The sequence below is a fragment of the Lathamus discolor genome, chromosome 12, assembly GCF_037157495.1.
Source record: "Lathamus discolor isolate bLatDis1 chromosome 12, bLatDis1.hap1, whole genome shotgun sequence".
NCBI classification, from domain to species: Eukaryota; Metazoa; Chordata; class Aves; order Psittaciformes; family Psittacidae; genus Lathamus; species Lathamus discolor.
In genome coordinates, this window is record NC_088895.1 from 14,942,560 (window position 1) to 14,967,796 (window position 25,237).

At 49.5% G+C, this 25,237-nt stretch overlaps 1 protein-coding gene across 3 annotated transcripts in view; it reads right to left on the bottom strand.

The window, feature by feature from the left end:
* TTC28 (tetratricopeptide repeat domain 28) overlaps positions 1–25,237 on the bottom strand; it is a 121,840-nt gene that overhangs the window by 5,335 nt on the left and 91,268 nt on the right. For all 3 annotated transcript variants that reach the window (XM_065693071.1, XM_065693072.1, XM_065693073.1), the window contains 15 exons: positions 22,242–23,583; positions 21,340–21,863; positions 19,854–19,963; positions 19,446–19,575; positions 18,799–19,017; positions 16,583–16,748; positions 13,962–14,102; positions 8,691–8,835; positions 7,932–8,111; positions 6,733–7,453; positions 6,184–6,308; positions 4,904–5,135; positions 4,412–4,488; positions 1,394–1,523; positions 207–314 (listed from right to left, as the gene is read on the bottom strand). In XM_065693071.1, coding sequence (XP_065549143.1) covers positions 207–314; positions 1,394–1,523; positions 4,412–4,488; positions 4,904–5,135; positions 6,184–6,308; positions 6,733–7,453; positions 7,932–8,111; positions 8,691–8,835; positions 13,962–14,102; positions 16,583–16,748; positions 18,799–19,017; positions 19,446–19,575; positions 19,854–19,963; positions 21,340–21,863; positions 22,242–23,583 — 4,350 coding nt within the window. The remainder of the gene's footprint in view (positions 1–206; positions 315–1,393; positions 1,524–4,411; positions 4,489–4,903; positions 5,136–6,183; positions 6,309–6,732; positions 7,454–7,931; positions 8,112–8,690; positions 8,836–13,961; positions 14,103–16,582; positions 16,749–18,798; positions 19,018–19,445; positions 19,576–19,853; positions 19,964–21,339; positions 21,864–22,241; positions 23,584–25,237) is intronic.

Sequence of the window (25,237 nt, forward strand, 5' to 3'; positions counted from 1 at the left end):
TGCTAGACTCTATTCCCAGCTGTGGCCTCAGCTCAATCTTAGTGCTTGTTTCCCATATAAAAACCACACTTGCTGTTGTATGACCTATGGTCTGTAGGACACGTGTGTGATCTCTGTAAAAGGCAAGAGTGTGAAGTTTCTCTAGAAGCCACTCTGATCAAATTGTCAGACAATATAGGAGAAACAACTACTGTAAGTAGCTTTACCAAAAAGTGCCAGCAAGGATTGTAGGGCAAAGTGCATGGTCCTCCTGTTAGCTTGTTTCCCAGTTTTCAGAATCACCTCCTCCTGGCCAACTTCACAAAGGTCAAAACCTGTAGTGGAACATGAAGCAGAAAATAACCTCAGAAAGACCCAGCGTCTTAAACAAGTGTAAACCCGTTTGTAACACAGATGGATCAAAGAGAGCTGAGATCCTGCAGTGTCCTGGAATGATGACACTGCGCTGCAATTTACACTTTGTGGGTTTGTTTTTATTACCATTTATCACTATTTAGCGCTTCTCCAGCAGGTGCTGGGAGCTTTATAGTGCTGGACTGTGAACACATACACATGAGCACTCCTGTCCGAACTCACAGACAAAATACACTACTCTGTACTTTTTAACTTGAGAATTACTTGGAATCACTGGGGAATGACATACAGGGGACAGTGTCCCCCATGCCCCACCATTCATCAATCCAAAGCTTTCTCACAGAAACCAGTCTGGAGAAGATCGCAGACCTTGGAATTTGGCAAACAAAGGCTGGGCTGCAGGAGGCATGGCCGTGTGTAAGAAATGATGCCTGGCTTCTAGAAGCTCCTCAAGCAGTCTTCTTGGATGCGTCTTCCTGCCAATGCCTTTTTACTAATTCTAAGCAATATCCAAACCAGAATAAAATCTAGTTTGCTATTTAGTTCTCTATATCTTTCCTGCAGGATGTAGACCCTGGTACACAGAATCACCCTGGTATGTCCTACGCCTGCCAACTGCACAGGTTTCTCTGCAAAAGGAATGATTAGTTCACTTCAGGCAGAAGGCCAGAAGCAAGCTCAAAAGTATGTGTTAGGAACAAGAAGGGAACAGGATCCTGAAACAAAAATGGGTTAAACCAACTTGACAATAGCAAGCTGCTGTCAGCCCTGAAATCTGTGTTCTGCTGACTCGGGAGATGTTTTGGTACATGAGAGGAAAACACCCCTTACCACTGGCCAGGCAGTGAGCAAGAGAGCCCTGTGGGTGTGAACTGAGATGGACGGAGCAGGCAGGGATCACACCCAGGGATGCAAGTACCGAAGAGCACCCAGACAAACAAATATAAAGCTGTGAGTCTTGTCACTACTTGAAGCCATCATATGAAACACTAGCAATAGTTCTATAGTTTTAAGACAATAGAAAGAAGCGTTCTCCTACCTAGAGCTGCCAGGAACTCATGACAGCCGGGTAGCCTCCAGAGCTGGACACTGATAGAAACCTGGATTGGTGCAGAGGAGAAATCTTGCTCCTTCTCACCTGCCTGAAGTTGAACCAGGACTTGATGCAGCTGAAGATAACAATACAAACATTAGCCATTCCTTACAATCACACCACTGCTTTTGACAGTCAGAGCCCAGGCAATGCACTGCAAATATCCCTTTCCCTGTACATCCATGTACTCAGCAGCTGCTCCTGAAGAGAACAGTGAGATGGAAAGGTCTGTCAGGGGGACAGTTCAGGGACAGCAACAATGGACAAACTTGAACAGCAGCAAAGCCAGGGACAGAACACGGGTGAGGGCTGGGGGAAGGGAAGAGGGGGGGAAGTGTGTGGCCTGTGGAAATTGAGCAAGAAGCACAGGAGGAACATCTGTGAACTGAAAGAAAAGCAAAGAGAAGCTTTGGGGCTGCTCACAGAAATATACTAAAGCCCATTCCATGACTGAGCTGTACTCCTTATGCAAGTCCCAGGAAACTCCTTCTCAGTGTTTAACTGGGCAGAGCAAGTCATATGAAACCATGGAAGACTTTCCAAATACCTCCATGGCCTCCAGGAAAGAAGTTTCTCAACTGTGCCCAAGGGACAGGAGTAGCAAAGTAGAAATGTGTTTATGAAGATCTGACACAAATTAAGGTGCCAGGATTCCATATTACTCAAAAACACAGCCAGGGAAGGAAGGATGGAAAGTCATTAATGAGGGACAAGCTAACCTCAGGACCACCCGTCTCTTACAACCCACACAAGCTTGCATGGTCTTTTTCCCACAGTAGGACACGGAGAAAATTCCAGGCCTGAAAGCAGGAACTCTGAAGCACAGGGAAACGGGTCTGCAGTGACTGAGGCATTCTACCCTGCACAGCTGTGGCATCCCCCCAGTGTAATACTCACCATTCCCACCATATTTTTAACAGCCTTCAGGCAGCAGATAACAAGAAAGGAAAGAGAGGAGAAAAGAAAGAACACAGGTTATTCTGTGCTACACAATGCCTGTGATCAGGAGCCCTGCAGCCACACATCCACATGCAAACCAGCATCCTGACTGCAAGACGCTCCATCCAGAGAAAGAAGGGAGCAATGGAAGTGGCCTGAACTGTGAATCAGGAGTCCAACAGCATGGGAACAAGCAGCTGGAATCTAGGAGTGTCCAGATCACAACCAACTCCAATGGGCACACTCAGGCCAACCCATGTTCTGCCAGAAAGCTGAACATAAAACAAGCTCTTTTCTCGTTTTCCCTGGGATACATTATTGGCAATCCCTAACTTTTCCTTGCACATGTGGTGGTGCTCAAGTGCTGTCTTTGGTTCCTACCTTCTGCTTTGCACTACAGATAAGCATTTTCTATTCAAGAGCAAAAGACCAGGCTCCCTGCCTTGCTGCTTCACGAATGCCAAGAGCTGCTCCCATAGGACACCCATCACCCACACAGGAGAAAGGGTGAGCACCAACCACTGCCTGACCAGTCACCACGTTTCGGGTTTGAACAAAGTCTCCTCTCCTCTGGGACCGGCAGAGCTGGAGCTGCTCACATCTGTGCTGCAGAGAGGTGGGAGGGGAAGAAAGGCAGCAGTGGCAGGGAAAGGGAGGGCTCAGCTGAACCCCCCCCAGCCTGTAGCTGGATAACTCTGTACAAAGGAAACTCTGCCTGGGGCTTGGGCTACAGAGGAACATCTGCAAAACCAGAGCAACACCCTACCAGCATTTACTGCATGGGGCAGCTAAGGAACCATGAGTGCATGTTTTGTTAGTTGTGTTCAGCCACCTGAATGCTTTTCCTTGGGTGATTAAATAATCTGAGGCAAGAAGGCAATTGTGAAGTAATCTCATGGACACCAACACATTTGGATTTATTGAAATGTTTTCTTCTCCTCATCACATCCCTTCAACTCTGAGCCTCCCTCTGGTGGCACTAAGGAAAACATAATCCTGTTACTCAACCACAGAAGTCTCAGGCACTGACAAAAAGAGCTAAGGCAAGAAAGCAAAATGCCATGAAGGACAAGCCATAAGAAATACCTTGTGCACTACTGCAGATCATAACGAGAAACCCTTTCCTTGAAGCAGACTCAGTGTCATGGATTGACAAAACAGGCCTCTTGGTGGGTAACAGCAAAGCTGGGGCTCTTGTTTTGTGTGTTGTGCAGACAGACAACACAACAGAATGAAGGGGAGTCTTCTGAAGCTACAGAGATAATTCCAGCTACCCACCATGGAACTTCCCTAGAACACTTCTGCATGGGGAAGGGAAAAAGAAAGGTGAGCGGTACCCCCATTTGCTCTGTGCAGTGTGCTCATTCAGCAGAGCAGGCAAACGATCAAGATAAATGTCATCTGAGGAGCAATCGGGACAGTTAAGAAACACGTAATGGAAAGCCAGCCAGGCTGGTGGCACAGGGAAGGGTTAAGCTAGGCATGCTAGAGGGACTGGAGAGAGGGAGGAAAGTGAAGGAGATTGTGGGGAGCAGGGAGGAGTCCCACTGCCTTTCTCCTGAAGGCAGCGATCCCATCGGCAGAGCTATGAGCATGCAGACCAGGAGCAGCACAGGCTCAGCAAGTTTTCTGACAGACCTTGCATTGTCCAAAGTCAACAGTACCTTGGGACTTTGGTAATTACAGTGAAGAAAGACCAGCCAACACGGGCCCTAGACAGGATGGCCAAATAGCAATTAGTGGTTCTGCCACTCATTTCCCATATTTTGCTTCCCCCTCACTGCAGTAGGAATCATGTTTTCACTTCCATCACTGAATGGGGAGGCTCAAGACCATGCAGCCCAGTGATATAACTGCATTTTTCTCTTCTGGACACAGACTTCCATTCACACAAACAGGTAAGTTTGGAATTTCAACCCTGAGGTCTCACTGAGCTCTGGGTCAATCAATCAGGGCATAAACCATTCTGGGTGTTTCTGAGGAACCATTCGGAAACTGGTACTGTGGGAAAACTTCCCAACTCACCCTGCTGATAAGCTGTTCTCCTGTTTCTGAAGCTGTGATAAGCTTACAAAGTGCCTGAAGTGCAGGGTTAGGCAAACCTGAAAAACATCAGCAGAAACAGGGATTGTTCAGCATCTGTCTCTTGACTGCTAGACATGCAACAAACCTGAACAGAACACAGACTCAGCTAATTCCTAAAATCTCTGCCCCACATCACTGACCAGAAGAGCAGCAATTTCCAGAAAGCAAAAGGTTTTCCCACTTTGCATCTGATTATACACTTTCTGACTGAGAGCTGGGAGAAAGGAATGGTCACTTCATGTTTCTCAGATACTGGACCCAGGAGTAAGTGATTCCCATCTGTGGCAAAATTTTCTGTAAGCATTGTCAGAACTTTTACCCTGCTATATACTTCAACTGATGTAAAACATCAGTGGTTTACAGCTTGCATCACAGGAAGGCAGGGGAAGGTTGACGTCTGCTTGGACAGAGCCCGTGCTGGCCTGCTCTTACCTAGGAGGGACTGTATGGTGGTGCTGCACTGCTGCAGCCGGTCACCAGGGTCAGAGGTTGGGAAGAACACTGCTGCTGGCAGGCCACTGGCTGGAGGGTCCAGCCGAAATCCTACCGCGGTGAGTAGTGCCTGCCAGCCTGGAATGCCACCCACTTTATTCTCCACACTTTGCTGGGAGGTATACATGGAGTTGTGCTGCCCATTCTGGATTCGCTGCAACGATTTCTCCACCTTTGGGGAAAATAAAGCATTAGGTTATTTTAGAAGAGATTTTTGTTAACTGCCTCTTTCTACACAGTGAGAAGGCAGGAACAGCAGGTTGAGAGACAGCAAACGCATGGTTGAACATGCCTGTCTTACACAGAAGGATGTTAGTGCTCTTGAAAACAGGCTCCAGTAACTCGGCACTCACAGCTCTAAAATCACTGTGAAGACTGTCAGTGCTCTCTGGGATGCTGAGGAAGGTAATGCCACAGGAAGCTAAGTATCAGTTTGTCTGTGACAGTTTCCCCTAAGCCTGGCATCTATATTTCTCCCCAAAAGATCTCATGTTCAGATTCCCATCTCTCGCAGCCACTCTTATCACCAAGCAAGAGTCTGCAGCTACATGATAAACAGCAGAGATGTGTGTCCACAAAACCCAGCAACTGGGAGCACTAGCAGTATTTGCAGGTTTCCCTCATCCTATGGATACTCCACATTCTTGTGGGACCACGGAAGACACGCTAGAAGTATTAAAAGTCATGAAAGATTGTTCTAGCCATCTGGCAGTTTGGCTTCAGCCTGGCTGTTTCCCACAACAGGCTACTGGCACAGATGGGGATAAAAGTGCCTCTTGCCTTCCAAGCATGCAAAGAGGCAGCAGACACTGCTCTGCACTTCCATGCCTGCAATATTCAGAGCTAGTTTTCTTTAGAAACAATTAACCCCAATGATTACCTCATTTTTAAAGCAGAGACCCACTTCAACAGCTAAAGCAAAGTGGATGGGCCTGGGGGGGGTTGTCACAATACAATGTAAGACTTCACTTACTTTGCCTCTTTTTGCTCTGGACACTTAATAAGGTGTCCAAGTCTTCCCACACTGATCCAGAGTTTTCACAGGAGACTACCTTATGGTAAGGGAGAGGGACTGAATGTGCATATTCAAGTGGAAGTGGCTGCACATCAGGGTGTTTTTCTTCCTATTCATGATTTACAGGTGCATATCCACAGGTAACATTATCTCATTGCTACATTGGCAATGCCCTTCACCATGCCTGTGGTCTTCTTCCTCTTACCAGATGTAGCAGGACACGCAGAGCATCTCGTGCCCTGTCGGGGTGCTGCAGAATCTCAGTCAGGGCCTGTCCTACTAGTGAAGAAGGGCTGTTCAGCTTCATATCGCTCCCAATTAGCATGAAGCCTGCAAGATTCAGAGTAAGAGACAGTCAAACTCCTTTTGTTGTGGACAATGTTCAAAACAGAAGCAATATCCTCCGCCCTCTCAGACCAATGGTTCACGGCACTCAGCAGAGTGATACTCTTTTCCCAGAGCAGCTCCCTGCCTGGTCTCATAGACTGAACTTCCAGAAAGCTTCTAGATGTTTCTTACATGTCCTCTGTTAAATCAATAGTGTTTTCCTGTTCAAGCAAATGGAAAAACACTGTATTGCAGCTAAACTTGTCCTAGCGTGCTCCAGGAGTCCTTTAAAGCAGGACTGAATTCTGGGAGAGCACAGGGCACATGCTACTCCCAGCTACCTGGTGGCACTGCTCCTTGCCTAAATCAAACAATCTGGTGCAACAGCAACTAGAAACCTGTCTTGTCAAAAGCAGATTCTTCCTACCTGCCCAGTTGGATGGATGGGAGAACTGCTTGCTGCCCTGTATGGTCTTCATTGCTTCTCCAAGGGCTGCACTGGCTTTCATGCCATTTAAAAGGGAGGAATAGAAGGCATGCACAAACATTTTGGAAGCAGCCACAGGAACAGGCCAGAGTGACACTAGGACACACTGAGCCCCAGCAGCCAGGAATGCTCTTGTCAAACCAATGACTCCATCAGCAGTGACTTTGCTGTTGGATTCTTGGTAGGAGCCAAGAACCACTAATTTGACAGGAAGCCGCAGATCCAGGACATCAGCTGCTGTAAGCAGAAACTCCTGCAGAGGAGGGCAGTCCGAAATGCTCTCCACATCACTGGCATCATCCTGCATCCGAAGGGATTCTGGGATTGTGTAGGGATTCCCAAAAGAATTCTTGCTGCTGGCTGGAGTGCTGTCAGTGTTGGGTGTCAGGACCAAAGCAGCCAGTTTCCAGGAGACATGGGTTGCAAAATGGACACATTCTGCCTGAGTGAGGGCACTCATGACCCTCTCTTTAGTTGCAGCAGAGCCAACTAAGGGCTGGCAGCTGAGTAGCTCAGACACCATATATGCTTCCTCCTCTGCAGAGGGCATAGGTCCCCATAGCCACCTGTCCATAACTGCTGAAGGGAGCTTGGGATTTCCTATGACAGCTGCCATTGAGGTAGAATTGGAGTAAGCAGAAGTATTCTTCCTTGCATGGGACTACAGAGAGAAAGAAAAAATGGGGTTCAAAGATCTGTTTGTTACGGTGCTGGTAATGAAACAGCCTGTCTCTTTGGCTCTAAACAGGAGTCTGGTTGTCTTATGTACAAAAACAACCCCTTTGTGTTTCTTTAGTTTCTTCAATTTAACTATTCCAAGGAACTGCTCTTCAGCCCAGTCAGGATTTCTATCCCAACATCTTGGGTGAACAGACAGGTAAGAATAGAAAGCAACAGCCTTAGCCCAGGTCCCTTTGAGGGCTGTAGCAGAGCTTACAGCATGAAGAAGATCCCAGCCCCCCAACTACTTCACAGCTGAGGTGCTCAACACTGTCACCAGGGCTGGGAGTGCCTTGGCAGGGCAGCACATTTGGGGCATCTGTTCTTGTGCCTGGCTGCTGCTTTTCTAGCACATGTAGGAACCTGCACCCCACAAGAGAGGTTTTATGAGAGTGAGGATTTCTAAGGCAATGTCAGACCTTGGAGCTGGGATTCAGCGACTGGATGGATGGCACTGCAATGAGGCTGAAGCGCTCGTAGAGGTACTCATTGGAGGAACTGCCCTTCAGGAGAGCAAAAGGAATGAGGTACAGTTCTCCCTCCAGAACCAGGATCAGTTGGCGGTGGCGGCCAACAGGCCCACTGGAATGCATCAAACCCTAGAAAGAGGAGAATCAGCTCAGTCCTTTCACTCCAACCAGTGCCCCACTTGTGCTTCCCAAGGTTTGAAAATACCCACATCAGAATTACACTCCATGTGACCACAGATGTGACAGGTGAACCCACACTGTAGTGGACACGTCTCTACAGCTGGGCTGTGCTCACCTCTGCACAAACAACCCCACTGAGATGAACAAGCCCTGAGCGCACTGACAGGCTGCACAGACCCCACGCAGCCGCTCCTGCTGCAGCACAAAACCATTGTGAACACCAGCCACCGATGTCTTGTCAGTATTATTATTATCTTATCCTTTGAAAGGGAATATTTTTTCTGATACTGCATTTCAAACTAGCAGTTCCCTACATGGAACAAGTGGGGTTCACACCGTGATCCACCAGCACAGCATTCAAGGTCCCTGGCTTCCACCTTCCAACACAGCCCGTCTCACCCTCTGGGAAGACCAAGTGAAAACCACCACACTTCAGACACAATCCCCAAGCTGCCTATTCTTGCTTTCCCACATTGACAGGGAGTTTTGGTAAGTGAATCTCTGTATTTGTCAGCACCAAAGGCTTACTCCTTCCATAGGTCCTATCAGTAAGTCGTAGAGTGCACGGAGTGGAGGTTTGGTGAAGGAAGTCTGCCTCCTTGGGAGAGATGATGTTCCATCCTTAACAGGAGACATAGTGCTGCTGAACAGACTGCTCATGCTCTGACAGCTCCTGCAGGCAAAAGGCAAGTGAGAGGTCAGCTGCAGAAATCTGAGGTCCACTGCAGTTTGTCCTGACTTTATAACACTGACTTCATTCTCCCATTCAGCTTCATACCACAATGAAGAACAACACTAATGGCAGGGTGAAGCAGCTGCAGACAGCATTTTACATTGTTATGGAGCTTTTCTACAAACTCAAGTGCCTGAAGTGATGTTCACAGTTGTTACTGCATATGAATGTACAGCAGTTGTGTGCAGGCAAATGAGACCCATTAACAACTGACTGCAATCACAGGAAGATTTGCACTTGGGTTGTGCACCAATTAATCTAGCATGGCACCAACAGGAACTGTATCTACAGGTAAACAAGACGTGAAGATTATGCCTGCACTTGCTGCCACTGCTCTGAAGGGCTCCATAAAGTCAGATGAGAGAGCTGACCTGGAGCCCACTTCTGACATCCCCACACACCTCTGCACAGGCTCCTGGCATCACCAGCCGCCAAACACCATCACTGAGGAGACTGAGATGGCTACAGAAAGGTACTGCCCTGCTGAGGCAATGATGTTGCCACATTCTGGTCGCACTAATCCAGCAGCTGTGCTCCCCAGAAATGTTACCCTTGGCTTGGTGCCACAAACAACCATTTTATGGGAAAAGGGTAACTTCCCAGAGCTCTAACAGGTGGGCCTTAGAGAAAGAGCGGAGCGGGAAGTAAGACATTGCCCGGTAATGGCAGCGCACAACCCTCTAGTCTGCGCTGCGGGTCTAGAAGGGCAGGGACACCCCACTGCTCACCACCGAGCAGGCAGAGCCCCGGCCCAAGCAGAGCAGCCCAGCCCTGCCCTCCACGCGCGCAGCCATGTGCCAGCAGGCGGCACTCGCCGCCGCCCCTGCTGCCAACACCAGGATTCACTGCAGGGAGCAGGGGCTTCACCACCCTCAGCCGCAGAACCCCCTCAGCTTGCCTTCACAGCCAAGCAGCTCCAGATTTATTCCTTCACCACTCGGACTGCTTTTTATTAGAGCAAAAGCGAGGGAGCATCATAAATCTTCCACATCTCTTGCCTGTGTGTTTGTGTACACAAAGAAGAGTGAGAAAATCCATAGGAGGAAGATGGACAGAGATCTCCTCTAGCAGGCAGCACAGACCTGGGGCCCTGGCCAGCCCACTCCATCCTCCCAAGCCAGTGCAAACAAATGGCTCTCTGGGTGGCTTGTGTACCTGATTTTGAGCGCAGGTGATTTTAGTGGGACAACAGGGAGACTTGTCAATCTTTTGGACAAAAGCCCTTCTCCAGAGCACCCATGCTGGCTTCCCAGATCCTGCACTGACCATTTCTACCCTGCTCTTGCAATGTACAGGTCTCCCCTGATTTCTGGGGCAGCAGAATCTCCCCCTGGACATCTCTGCACAGAGTCTGCAGTGCTGCTTATTTAACCCTTTGTGTAAGGCAGCCTGACCTGCAGCAAGCAGAGGAAACAGCACAAAGGAAATAGCACAAACAGGGACTCAGGACTGCAGCATGGATCAGCATTAACTCTGCTTCCGCCCTTTGTCTGGGAAATGCAAGAACAAAGCAATGATCCCATGGCAGCCTCAGAGAAAGGGGGAGAAAGCCCATGTCCGGCAAGCCTTGAGCTCAGACTGATCTGGCCTAGCACCAGCTTTCCAGGGCCTGGCTCTGCTTGTCAAGATGAACATGGCTGGGCCCAGGCAGGAAGGGATTCACCCCAGCATCAGCACAGAGCTGCTCTGGCCTTGGCAGTCATCAGGACGCTGGACAAGTCAAACACTACTCATGACCAAGCACAGCCATTCAGGAGGGCTGGGAGTCAGACTTTGCTGCAGTGGTCCAACAACGGACATCAGGCCCGACCCTCTGCAAGCCTTCCTCAAAAAGACTCTTCCTAGAGATACAGCCCCGAATCCACATTCAGGGCCTTGACTCACTCCCAATACCGAGCTGTGGGAAGCTCCAGAAAACATTCAGATATGAGCTCCCTGCAGATACTTCCAAGGATCTGCAATTATCTCCAGAACCCACCAGTGGTTGCACAAAACCCACAGACCACCCAGTGCTGTGCTTGTGTGGTCTGTACTGGGGCAGCTGCAGTGCTGCACTCTGCATGGAGGAGAACCACACAGATAGGAGACACTCCAACGCTGCTGCCCTATCTGCCCTCCAGAGACCTTTCGTTATCCCGAGCCAGCCAGCACCCCTGGCATGGCTGGAAAGCTGCCCAGTGGGAAAGGACCTGGGCGTGTTGGTTTACAGATGGCCGAATATGAGCAGCTTGTGCCCCGGTGGCCAAGGGCAATGGCATCCTGGTCTGTATCAAGAATAGTGTAGCAGCAGGACCATGGCAGTGATTGTGCCCCTGCACTGGGCACTGGTGAGGCTGCACCTTGAATCCTGTGTTCAGCTCTGGGCCCCCCACTACAAGAGAGGCATTGAGGTGCTGGAGTGGGGCCAGAGAAGGGCAATGGAGCGGGTGCAGGGCCTGGAGCACAGGGATGATGGGGAAGGGCTGAGGAACCTGGGGGGTTCAGTCTGGAAAAGAGAAGGCTCAGGGGGGATCCTATTGCTTCCTACAACTGCCTGACAGGAGGATGGAGCCAGGAGGGGCTGGGCTCTGCTCCCAAAGAACAAGGGATGGGACAAGAGGAAATGGCCTCAAGCTGCACCAGGGGAGGTTTAGGTGGGATATCTGGAACAGTTTCTTCCCCAGAGGGTGCTCAGGCCTTGGAACAGGCTGCCCAGGGCAGTGCTGAAGCCACCGTCCCTGGAGGTATTAAAAAAGACGTGTAGATGTGGCACTGAGGGACACGTGGGCTTGGCAGTGCTGGGTTAATAGTCAGACTTGATCTTAAAAGGTCTTTTTCAGCCTAAACAGTTCTACATTGCTCCTTACTTCTCAGTTTACCTTTTACAAATTCTCACCAAGCTCCATTGCAGTAACTGCCCTTAGGGAAGTGTATTTGACCCTCTGAACAGCATGAAGGCTGATTCTCATGTTTTCTGCAGGTGCATGGGAAGAGGACAAACTGCATCCCCATGATGGTGGAGAGACCATAGAAAAGGTGGGGGAAGTATATGCAGGTACAGACAGTGATCAAGTCACTTGCTGCAGCAGAAGATGACTAGCAGGGAGGAAACCAGATTTTAACCTGGAAACCCAACAAAAGTCTAAGAGCTCTGAGGAGCTTAGAAAACAGAAGCTGCATAAGACATGAGAAACTGGGACTATCCTGGGGGCTCTACCAGTGGCATCCACAGCTTAGGCAGCTATTGCCCAGTACTGAGACCACTGCAGCATCCCTTCAGCGCTTCTTTCTCTTCCAAAGCCCATGCCTTCTCAGAAGTTCCTTAAGCTAACTGCCAAACCCTCATGGTTTGGCTTTTCTAAGCAGAACTGCCCAAAAGATCTTACTGTTTTCTGCTTACAAGCCAGGTTACCTGATGACAGCAGCCAGAGGGCACCAATCCCAAAACCAAGGGTTTCCTTTCAGTCACCCGCTTGTCGCCAGACATGGAGACTGGATGGCTCCAAACAGTCCCAGCATCTCCAGGGCCTCATTTTCTAACATGGGACCTTAACAGCATGTGCAGTTCCTGTGCGTGAGGGAACTTGCACTGGCCCCAAGCCACGAAAACTCCCTTGAGGATCTCCAATATTCAAGCACAAGATGTGAACATGCATTCAGGCCCCACATGAGGAATGTAGGGCCTGTTTTGGCAGTAGGAAAGACAAGCTCTTATTCTCAGCTCCAAACAGGCCCTACTTCTCTTCAGCCCCTGCAGTGCAGAAGCCAAAGCAAACAGGCTCCATACCTTCAACCCCTGCTTGTGAGCCACAGTTCTACCATCATCTGAAGCACTAAAGCAGCAATAATCCACTCAGCACTGACCTACAGCTACATGAACTCACTCCAGTACTAGCTGCAGAAAAAACATTGCAGAGGAGGTGAGCTGGAGTGTAAGGCTGCAAGATCAAAGCTTGTGCTCTAAGCATTCAATCCTGTTACTTAACCAAAATCTAAGAGCACAGAAATGCTCCCATTTTATTTCTTTATCTGTTCTGCCATGTACAAAACAGACGTGGCAATGAGCCCCCTGGTATGCCCAATCTGCAGGCAAAAGGTGGGCAGGCAGGCAGGTCATACAGCAGTGTCTTCTCATCCTCTTCATCTCTGTGCTCATGGTGAGAGCGTCAAGGACACAGCTGCTTCTAGTGCTCCTCCCAGTGCTTTTGTGAGGGTGCTTTTAGTTCAGTGCCCAAACTGCCCCATCCCTGAGCTTCTCCTAAAAGCTGCAAACCAGTTACCTGACAAGGCACCAGACGCGAGCTCCTAGATGTGGGTTCAAGGAAATGCACTTAGCTCCTATGGAGCAGAAATACACACATGCTGCATGGCTGGCCTCTGCAGTGTTCCCAAGGATTAGCATTCCCTGAAGCAGAATCAGATCATACTTTCCCCTGTAATCAGAGGGCCATTCTCCTGTCCTTCTAAGCCTGAGGAACTAGCAAAACATCTTGGCAATTCTGGGGATCTGCCTGTTTGATCCAAACCTCACAAGTACTCAGTAGTTCAACATCAGTGCAGCAGCTCGAGCAGAAATGCATGGAAGAAAAATCAGGGCAGTTGTTGGTGCCAACAGGCAGCTCCCAGTTTCACAGGGATGCTGTTGCAGCTCACAAGCTCCAGCACTGCAGGCTGATCACATTTCTTTTCCATCTGAGAAAGGCCTAGGGTATCCTGTGTTCCCAATCCATGCTGGAGCACAAATCCAATCAGAAACCCTGTGCATCGTGAACACAAAAGGACAGAAGGGAAATGGCTACAGGCCCCTCTGCTCAGAAGGGGAGGGGGCTGCACGGTACTAACATACAGACCTTGCTCTTAAGAAAGATGCTTAATGCTCCCTTTCCATCCACACTGTGAAGAATGGATGGTTACTGCAGCATGAAGGACAGCACCAGTTTGCTGCTTGGTGCCCCTACAACTTGTGGCAATAGGCAGAGCAGGAGCAATGGCACTGCCTGCACCCTAAGCCTGCAATTTAGAGAAGCCCATCACCAAGACACGTCATTGTGCTTCCTGATCCCCACAATGCAGAGCTGTATTCTCACCTGTTCAAGAGGTTGTTCCTGCTGACCATCCGCAGGAAGCCAGTTGGGTCAGTCATAGCGTTCAGCTTGTTATTCATCTCCTCAAACTGCTGGTCCATGATATCCCCAGCTTCGCTCTCAGTCTCACTGCTGGCACAGGCTCTGCAGGGGAACAGCAGGGTGAAGAACTCATTGATGCAAAACGGAGCCACAGCTTTGTGACAAATGCTCAGCCAGGCTGAGGGAAAACGCTCTTTAGACAAAACCTCAACCAAATACTCTCAATTTTTGCCTGGTTTGCATCACCTCCTCCTGTTAAGCATACAAGAGAGTAACAATCCCGTCCCCTCCTCCTGGGTTCTTCAAGGTTTAAAGAGCGGCACACACTGACAGAAATACAGGATCCAAGCTCCCATGCACTTACAGCATTATGGAAGGTGATGGCACTGAAATTTGAACACACAACTACAGTGAACTTAAGCAAGCAATGAACTGAGAAGTCAACCAGCAATTTCCACGTGTGCTGTATGTATTTAAATCCCTCTGGTCTCTGCTGCTAGGCAGAGAACAGGTTCCAGGGCCTGCAGATGATAGCTGCTCCTGGGGTCTAGTGTGCTGGAGCGCAGTGGCCGTCAGCAGCGCTGTAAGGAAGTGCCTGATTCATGTGGGGAAAGGGTTTCAAAGCAGAACATGACCTTTGCCCACACCCACATGGAACAGACAAGATTTGTTTAACTCCCTGCATATAATTTTGAAGTGGGGAACGAGCTCCTGCCTGTGATCATACCACACCAGCCCCATGATCTCAGAGACAAGCATTAAACCCAGGATCCTTAACCAAAACCATACCACCATCATCACCATGAAGAGAGTAGGAAGATGACTTCACAGTAAATTAAAAACTCATCCCTGAACCTAAAGACTGAAGGACTCCCTTCGCCAGGAGGAGAATCTGTGGTGATAAATGGTTGATGGGACTGAAAACAGTGTCTGCAAATCTGTTACATGAGGCCTAACTGCACATTTCGGTTGTGTACATGCATGTCTACAGGGTGAGATTCAACTATCAACATGTGGAGACAGATGTAATCTTCTGAATCACGCAACCCTGATGCTTTAGGAGATGGGTAGATGGAACCAATTCAGTCCTGATTTTTTCCCCCTCTTGTCCTTCCTGTCAGGATTCACACCTTGGGGGGGGGGTGGGGGGCAACTCTGTTCTCCCGGAAAGAATAGAGTGCTCATGGTGCATGTGCACATTAAGACAGAAACATCAACATCGGGAACACATTTGCTAAACCCAGGGAACGGGAAGGCTGGAGGGAGCAACTCCTGCGTTTCCTTTAATGGGAATCACGCAACTCGTTTTCAAGCAAGACTTAAAACATGTCATTCAGGAGGGGTGACTGAAGCTAATAGAAGCAGAAGTCTCAGAACTGATTTTATGTAAGAACCCCAAAACCTGAGATACTACCACCACCAAAGATCAGCTCAGGTTAGCAATAATGTCATTATTATGATCACTTGGATAGGCAGTGCTCACGGGCTCGTACATTCTCAGGGGTTTAATATGGAGGAAGCTACTCCTCCATTTATGTCTCTTCCCTTATGTTTCAATTACTCAGCTGGCTGAGAGACCCTTTGCTTTTTCTCAGAGTCCTTCATAAAAATCCCAGGCTAACAAGCAGCTTGTTACTGGCTCACAGTGAAATGAATAATCCAGTCAGCAATAAAAAAATATTGGTTTCTCTTCAGAAAGCCACCTTCACAATCATAAAAGTGCAAACCCAAAACGCATCCAACCAAGACACAACTGTAAATCCAGTACATACAGACATGAGGACCCCTGGAGATGAGTCGTCTTTCACTACTTCTGGTTTCCAGCTGTCTCAGCATGATGAGTTAAGCACATGCCCATCTCGGCAGCACGTGTTATTTCCAACACCCAGTGCACATGTGACACTGGTGGGTAGCTGCACAAAATGGCAAGCTCAGGTCGAGTTCAAGACAGAGAATATAAGTCCAACATGACTGCTGACCGCCGGCTTGCTGTGCCAGAGCCACTGGTTTGGCTGCCAAAAGCAGCAACTCACCTGTCCATGCCCAGAATCCACCACAGATATCGCCAGTATTTCAATCACACGAGGTCTGCCTTAGCCAGGCTCCATCTCTGAATCCCTTGTCTCACTGTGTGACTAAATCTCATCCGCCCCCAATGGCAATACTAAATGCTCGGGGATCCTCCAAAGGAACTTCCAGGCTCCAATGTTGTGCTCAGATAAAGAGGTTCAACCACCACATTCACCAGGAGTTTTCAGAACTGTAGTATAGGGTTTTTAAATCTGTTTTTATCTTGCATCGTCACTTACACATAATCAGCGTTGTGGTTACAAAAAGCCATCTCACCCAATACACAGATTCATTACCCAGCCTATGGGTTCAAACCTTATCTGCATACCCGTACAGAGATACTTGGAGAAAACAGCCACACACACAAAGATAAAGCAATATGTTTTGTTGTGCGGTGAAAATTTGCCTGCGCTCTGACTCTCAGTTCTCAGACTGCTCAGCCCAGATGGCTGTAAACTGCCTTCAGAGGGAGAGTGGGAACCAGGATGCCAGACCCCCCCATCCCAACATACCGGGTGTAGTAGGACTCCACTCCCAGGGCCTCCCGCACACTCGAGATGTGCTGTTCCAGGGCAGAGTTTGTTACTGTCTGCAGGGTCATGCTGTTGGCTTCATGGAAGTCCCCGGCATGCTCTGTCAGGCTGTCGCCCAGATAACATTCATGGAATTTCAGAATTCCTGCAAGGCACCAGAATCACAGGAGATTTTTGCAGGGCAGACACAGTGCTCCAGCAGCTGGGTAAGAAGGTGGCACAGCCCCAAGCATTTGGCATTTCCAGGACAACTGAGGCGCACCATTCTGTGCCATGGCTCCACAGGGCTTTCCCAGCGTTCTCTATTAGAGCCTGGCTTTTAAAATCTGATTTTGTACTTTGGAGATGGTGGCTCAGAGGTACAAAAGCAGAGCAGTACATTTATGCAATGCTCAGAATGAATTTGCTATTGCAGCACTCTCATAAATTATAAAACAGATCTTTCATAAAAGCACCTACCAGAGTAATTCACATTTCAGTAGATGTACATGAAAAATGTTTACTAATAGCCTCTGATCATATAAACTGAACACACAAGGCTGAAATGCTGAACAGAAGTGTTATTACTACAGCAGAGTCTCCTCATGTCACACAAAGATTTTCTTTTCACCCATATGCATGAAAATACATTATATACAAAGAAAGAAAAGTAAGGATTAATGTATGGTAAAATATTAAAAGACAGCTTTCCACAATGGGTAAACCAGCTAAAGGACACTCAATGTTTTGCTAAGAATTCAACTATTACTGCAAATAAAACCTTTCTCCACTCAGACTGGCGTATCCTTCCTGATATAAGTAATTCCACAGCCTGTGATCAACAGTAAAGGCTGCTCTGGATGCCCTGTTTGCCTCAACAGCATAAATTATTGAACCAGTTAAGAAGAGAGGAGGAAAAAGGAATAAAGCAACTCCTTCTGCAGCAAGAGCAGCAAATAGAGAATCAGTGAGGAGGCTCTAAGGGTACCATCTCAGTGGGATAATGAGGCTCTTGGGCTGTCACAGCAGCTACTCTCTCTGTCAGCACTAACAGAACAAGAAGAAGTCATCAGGGCTGGGCTGGAATCACTGCTAAAGAGCCCTCCAGCAGAACGGCTCAAGTGGACCCTTGAAGCACCACAGCCCCTCTCCTGCCCAACACGTGACAGTGGCTTTCAGGAGGCAGTCACCAACCCATGCACTTGAAGAGTGCAACTGTTTTTTTCCAAGACCTAGTGCAGGCAAGGAGAAGACTGGTCACAAAGCCTAGTAACAAACCCCCTACCTCTGATCCACATCATTTCAGTAAGCTCAGCTTAATATTAATACTAGACAATTACTGACATTTTACTGTGCAAACTGCAAGCCTGAAGAGCCAGTTAGTGACTGACTGCATAGCAGGACACCACCATCTTACATGTGTACATCCAACATTGCAAAACTCCTCAAAAAGCACATCTTCCAATCACTGTCGCCCCATCTGAAGTTAGGCACATGTCAATATTTACTTCCCTTCACCAAGCATTTCTGGTGCAATCTCAATAGTGCTTTTTATTACTTTAGCTGTGTCATGGCAAAGGGCTGCAATTATTAAATTATAGCCAGAAAGAACTCATGAAAATTTGCAGTCACCACTTTATTAGATAATGAAGAGCAGCTGCCTGCAAAGAGCCTTTCAAATTAATCCTCCTTGCTTGTCTGTGATAAGTATTCCCACATTCAGATGAGGAGAATTCAGAGGATCAGGCAGTTCAATGGCATATCAGGAAGTGGGGACGCCCTTCTGTTTTCTGCAATCCACTTCAGTGAATAAATGTCAAAAGCTTTTGGAAGGATAAAGCACAGAAATATAATTAAAGTAGGGATTCTTATGCATAGAAGATTCTGACAGAGCCAACATACTTGGAATCTCATTACTGCTCTGCCCTGTGGGAAATATATACAGATTGGAGGCTGAAAATGGAAATATTAAACCCGTGAAACATTTCCATCTCCAGGTCAACATCAAAGCCCTGAATAAGCACTTTTATCACTTTTATGTCATTATTACTGCAGCTATGCCACAGTTTTCACTCTATTCAGCTTCAACGTACTGGACAGAAAGGATTCCCTTGTACATTCACTCTGGTCCCAGACTTATTCCTAGCTACAAATGGTACAAAACTCTCCCTTTGTAAGGCTTGTTCATGGGCTATCATCTCCAAACAGGACCTCACCTGCCCCAGGAGCCAGCAGCCAGCTGTACAGATAACCTGCAGCCAGTGAGTAGTAGAGAACAAGTCCCCTCTGGCCATTCACTGTCTCCAGGACCTGGTCAATGGTCACTGGAGAATAGGGGTCAGAGTCCTGCTGCCCAGTCTGACGTTCCACGAGCAGGTCAGCAAATGCCCTCGTCCGGCCTCTCTCTGCTACTGCCAATGCTTCATCATGGTGACCTGAAAAGACAAAGTCATCTCAGACCTGACACCAACATAGTCTGCAGCGCAATGTGGAGAAATCAGGACAGCTGCTGTCCCAGCCTGAACTAAAACCTGAGGAAGCAGGGTCACAGCACTTCCTTCTGAAAAGAGTGGCCTCTGCATTGGAATACAGTCCCACAGATCATCCTGGCTGCAGGCAGTAACACAGTATGTGGGAAAATGAGCCACAGAAAAGCGAAAGAATGGAGGAAGCAAGAAAGAAGATCCAAAGGTGCCCAAAACCCAGAGCAGGACAGCCTTATTTATGCTGTGGCAAAGAACTACTGTGATGTGATGGACAGCTGGGGAGTGAAGAATGTATCATGAACTGCTGCCCCACAACGTCAGTTGAGCTCTTGGCATGAGCTTGGCATTAAGACTCACCATATGATAGCATCTCTTACCGAGACTGACAAGTACTCGCTGCAAGGCCTGATAGGAGGATGTCTGCAGGTCAAAGAGTGACAGCTTGTAGTCTGTGCTGAGCTGCACCTCATGCCGGATGGTTTCAAACAGCGCCGAGGCCCGGTAGAGCTGGGAGGGAAAACAGCCACAGTCACCTCCCTACAGACACAGCACAGAGCCCTGGCCGGGGGGGCAGGAGCATCCAGCACACCCTCAGGCAGGGGCGGTCTGCCTCCACCAGCCCCTCAGGACAGCAGCACCCCAGCAGAGGGGAGGTGACTTCGAATGCAGCCTGAGCCTGAGTCAGCTCCTCCAGAGGGTGCACCAGAGGTTCCCTCCCCTGAGGACAGGAATGACCCACAGGGCTCAGAGGGCACAAGCCACCAGCACAGGCAGCGAAGGTGTACCTGGTGCTGAGACTCCTCCAGGTTCCCACTTGCCCAGAGGGAGAGGCCAAGGCCATGACGGATTTTGGCTTCATCTTCTCTGCGTCCCAGCTGCTCTGCCAGCCTCAGCCCTGAAAGGAGTCAGAGGGAGAGAGGGCTGAAGGGGAGGAGAGCTCCAGCAACCCAGGGGAGCCCTTCTGTGGGCTCATGTGGGCCCAGGGCACCTGTGGCAGGTGGGAGCTGGAGCAGTCCCCTGAGACACTCAGTAAGCCCCTTTGGGAAGTTTGACTTTCAAACCTTGAAAGCCACACAGAAAAAAACCACACTGAGCTGCCAAACAATGCAACGAGAGGCACCTCCTGCCACATCACCCGCTCGTTTCCCACCAGCGTTCTGGCAAGCTCTGCATGGTTCATGGACGGAGCCAGAGCAGAGGGCAGGGTCCTGGCATGAATGACCTGGGGCTCACTTCACTTCCAGCAGCACCTTGTGTTGTCCCCACTTCCACCATGCTCCAAACCTCTCACTTCCACGGGCCCTGCAAACAACAGGGATGCCTCCTCTGAGGCACCTCGGGCTTCCCACAGGTGGGGAGCAGGGCCCTGGCCACCATCATGCAGCTCGGCTACAGGCAGCCTCAGCAGGCTCCTCAGGAATTGTGTGTCACACAAGGAGGAGCTGTATTCAGTTTCTCCCAACTGAACTGAATTACCTCAGCATATGGAATGCTGTCAAGGTCAGTTTCAGGAAAACCAGACTAACTAATTCTTCGGCTTCCAGCTTCATACACTCCAGCTATGCTTCTCCATCAAAGAGGCACCACCTTGAACAGACGCTGTTTGCAGGCTGGGATCCCCTGCAGCAGCACAACTCGGAAGTCAGCGCTGGCCCTGGGGCTCAGCAGCAGCAGATGGCTCCAGGATTCTGAGGACCGAACCTCCCTCACCTCCCTGTCAAACACAACTTGCTCCCCCTCACACCTCAGAGGACACTTACCTACCTGGTCTCCCTCCCATCTGAACACAGAAGCAAGGCACGCATCAGCTAAGAACTTCTCTCAGGGTCGGAGAGACCCATCCTGACCTGATGTGGTTCTCCAGAGCCAGTTCCTGGTATGCAGTGCTATTCTTAGAGAATGTTTACACCTTCTAGGCTCAGGCACAAACCAGCTTTATACAGAGACTGCCAGGCACAGTTTGGATTAAAGCTCAGAGCTGAGGTGCCCCAGGAAGGCACAGATCATGCCTTGAAATGGTTTGTCTACAGGATACCAGGAAGGCTCTGACTGACACGATGTACTGACCACAACAGTCCCCTTGGACAGCTACTCACACAGATGGTCAGCAGCAGCTATGATGTCTGCAAGAGCTTGTGCATCCAAGGCCACTGCCACCCAGACACATCCTCTTAGTGCCACGCTCACAGCACCTTGCTTCTCTCCATGTCTTCAGGTTTCCCTCCTATCCCCCCACACCTATGTGTTGCGCTGCATAATTCAGCTTCTTACCTTCCTGCAGGTACATTACAGCCTGGGAGTAGTTCTGCAAGGCGTGATGAGTCCTCCCCAGGCTGCTGTAAGACACAGTTTTGGCTACCAGGTCATTCATTTGTGCTGCAATGCTGAGGTGCTGCTCCTGATAAACCACTGCCCTCTCATAGGTGCCCAGGGACTCGTAGGTCAGGCCCAGGTTCCCGTAGGCTCGGCCTTGGCAAGCGGGGTTGTTGGTCTCCTCTGCAATCTGCAGGTCCAGCTGGTGGTACTGCAGGGCTGTGTCGTACTCTCCCATCTGCTGGTAGACCCCCCCAAGCCCACAGGCAGCATCGCTCTCCAGGGCCCGGTCCTTCATCTCTCGAGCAATGTTCAGCTGCCGCTCCAGGCAGGAAATGGCTTGCTCATAGTTGCCCAGCTGGCTGTGCAGGCTGCCCAGCTCCCCGTAGGCCTGCGCTTTGTTAAATGCCTCCCCCAGCTCATGTGCCACTACAAGCCTCTTCTCAAAGCACACCAGAGCCTGCTGCAAACTTCCCATGGCCCTACAAGGAAAGAAAACAGCAGCATTTATTTTGCCAGTATTTTCCTGAAAGAAGATGTTTTGTCATTTTCTCTAGGGGCCAGCTCAGGCCTTTCCAGCAGAGACAAACACTCCCTCCAGGAGACATCCCCAGCACCTTTGAATCAACCTCCTTCTTCTGCCACCCTGTGAGCTTATCTTCCTCTCAAGGCAGAGCAACATCAGCTTCGTTATTTGAGCCACTACCACAGTCCTCAGCACCCAGAGGACTCTTACTCGCTCCTGCGCGACATCCCCATGTACGTGTACAACGGTCACACAAACACACCCCATCAGTAACACAGTGCACCCATGCGTACTTCCCCATCTGTCACTAGAGTATGCATGCAGTGCTCCTTACCTGTGCCCATTGCCCAAGCCCCGGTAGGCCTTTGCCTGATCTTGCATGCGGTTCAAGCTCTGAGCCACAGACAGGTACTGTTCATAATACTTGATAGCTTCCTCAAAATCTCCCAGAGCCTCGTAACAGTCTCCCAGGTTCCCATACGCTCGGCCCCGATCTAACACAGACTCATTGCCGCTGAGCTGCTGCAGCATGGCCAGCTGCTGTTCAAAGTAGCCAATAGCCTCCTCCATGACATTCATGTTCATCTTGGTAATGCCCATGTTACCATAGACCTGGGCTTCTATGCTGGGATCCTTCAACTTCTGCCCAAGCTCCAGCTGTTCTTCGTAACATTTGAAGGCCATGGTGTACTTCCCAAGTGACATATACACTGCGGCAAGGTGCCCGTGTGCTCTGCATTCACCCAGCATATCTCCCAGCTCCTGGTACACCTCCAGCTCCTGCGTGTGGTAACCTAAAGCCTTGTCACACTTCTGCACCATTCTGTACGCAGAGCCCAAGGCTGCGTAGGCACTGGCTTCCAGTCTCCTGTCTTTAACATGATGGGCTAAGCTCAGCTGCTGCTCATAAAATTTTATTGCACCATTTACGTCTTTTTTACAGACAAAAATATCCCCCAAGTTCCCCAGAGCTCGGAATTTGGCCTGGGAATTGTTCAGAGACTGAGCCAAGGACAACAGGTACTTTTGACACTCCTCTGCTTTGCTGAAGTCCATCAAGGCTTTGAAGGCCAGACCCAGGTTGCAATAGGCTTTAGCTTGGCTCAGCTTGTCATGAAGATCCTTCGCTAAGGCAAGGTCCTGCTCATAGTACTTAACAGCTTCCTCGTAGTTCCCAAGGCAGTAATGGGCGTAGCCAAGGTTATGGCAAACCTTCCCCTCCCCTTCCATGTCCTGCAGCTCTGGGGACAAGCGCAGGTACTGCTCGTAGTAAGGGGCTGCCTGCACGTACTCTCCTCGTGAGCAGTGGAAGTTGCCCAAGTTGCTGAGGGCCCGTGCTTCACTCTGGATGTCTCGCAGCTCCCGGGCAATGTTGAGATGATTCTGGTAGTGCTGCAGAGCACGGTCATGAGCACCCAGCGCTTGATAGGCAACTGCTAAGTTCCCGTGTGTGGATGCCTGGGAGGCACGGTCATTCACTTCCATGGAGATCTGCAGCTCCTGCCGGTGGTACTTGACAGCCTGGTCGTACATACCGAGCGCGTTGTAAGCATTGCCCATGTTGCCATAGGCCCGGCCCTGGGCTGCATAATCGCTCAGCTCCTGAGCTATAGACAGATGTGCCTTATGCAGCCGCAGCGCAGTGTCGTAGTCGCCTTTCATCTGGTGAATGATTCCTGGAAAACAACAGACACGGGCTCAACAGAAGCACTGCTCCACACAAACCCCTGTGCAGGACGGTGCTGTGCCAGAGCTCGGGCTCCCTGCAGCCCGGCCCTTCCCCACAGCACCCAGTCCATCCCCAGCATGGCCCTTCTCACACGAATCACTTCCTTGCTCCAAACAGGCAAATCCCGGAGTACGCAGGACACCTCAAGCACAGAATCACAACAACTGCACGTCTTGGCTTGTAAAACGCCCATTTTCTGTTTTAATCATGCTACTTCCCCTCACCCCCAGCTCTGGTGGTACCTGCTGGCTCCAGAGCTCATACTCCACATGCTGAACAAGGAAGCATTTGCATCTGCTTTTCAATTTCAGTCAAATCATCCTGTACTTATGACGAGACAGGAGCTCTGACTCTGCCAACATTAAAACTTCTGCTTCAACTGAGCTCTGTGCCACTAACACACGTGGCTCCTCTGCAAACACTTGTGAGCGGGCCCAGAGACCCAGGAGCCACTGAGGAGGCCCCTGCAGACACCCACCTTGATACCTGAAAACAACTTCAGGTCTTTCCCTGCCCCTAAAAGAAAACAGCTTCCAATTTCCATCTCCACATCACACCCACTGTGTTCAGGGGGAAGAGATGTTGAGGACCAGGATGCGGCTGCCCTCCCGTCGCTGGCCAGGGCAGCATGCTCTGATCAGCCCTGTGAACCAGCCCCATCTTGGTTTGAAGACAGAGGTTTTCCAAGTGAGCCTGGAACATGAGGGCTGAAATTTGCTTCCGAGGCAATTTGGACTTCACAGAGTGAAACCCTAAGATCCATTACATCAGCACAAAGCACTATGGCTGCGTTACCTGTGCTTGTCACAGCCAAGTTGCTCAGAAATCCTGCTCACTTTCCTAACGAGGCGTCAGGACGAGGCCATTTAGAAAACAGGGGCAGAAGAAACCAGGACCCAAACAGCAGACACTTGGTTGCTGCTGACAGTTTGTTTCTCTCCCCTGCACTGCATTCATGACCAAAGCTAGAGCTCATGGCAGGAGGGACTTGGATCCCCAGCGTCTTAGTCCACCTCTTGCCCAAATCCTTCCTCAGCTCCAACAAAGCTGGAAGGATGGGATTATTATGGAGGAAGGATGAGACAACCTTATGTACCAGGGCAACAAGAATGGGGTGATGAAAATCAGCAGGAAACTAAGCACAGACATCTATTTCAAAACTACCAGGGCAGAGTCATCATCTGGAAACAGGAAAAAAACCAGCTATCCAGCAAACTTATTTCCAGTATAGAAAGGCAAATTCCCATTGGATGCAGAAGAGTTAATTTAAAGACCAATGCTGGTGTAAAAACAGAGGGCATGAATCCTAGAAATTATTTTCACTATCAGACCACCAAGGGTCCAGAACATCCTTCTTGTTGTTCTACTGCCCTACAGTAGAACACCATCACTGTAAAATGGAGTGTGGTTAGTTTATGAATCATGGTATTTGTGTTACACGCATGTGCAGTAACAGGAGACTGGATTCAATGCTGCTGGAGGCATCTTCCTCTGTTCTCAGTTTATTCACTGATTCCCTGGGTAACTCTTGAGCTTCTGCAGGTTTTCTGGGAGAGTATCTGAGGCCAGCAACAATTACTCAGGAGCTGAAGAATTACCCC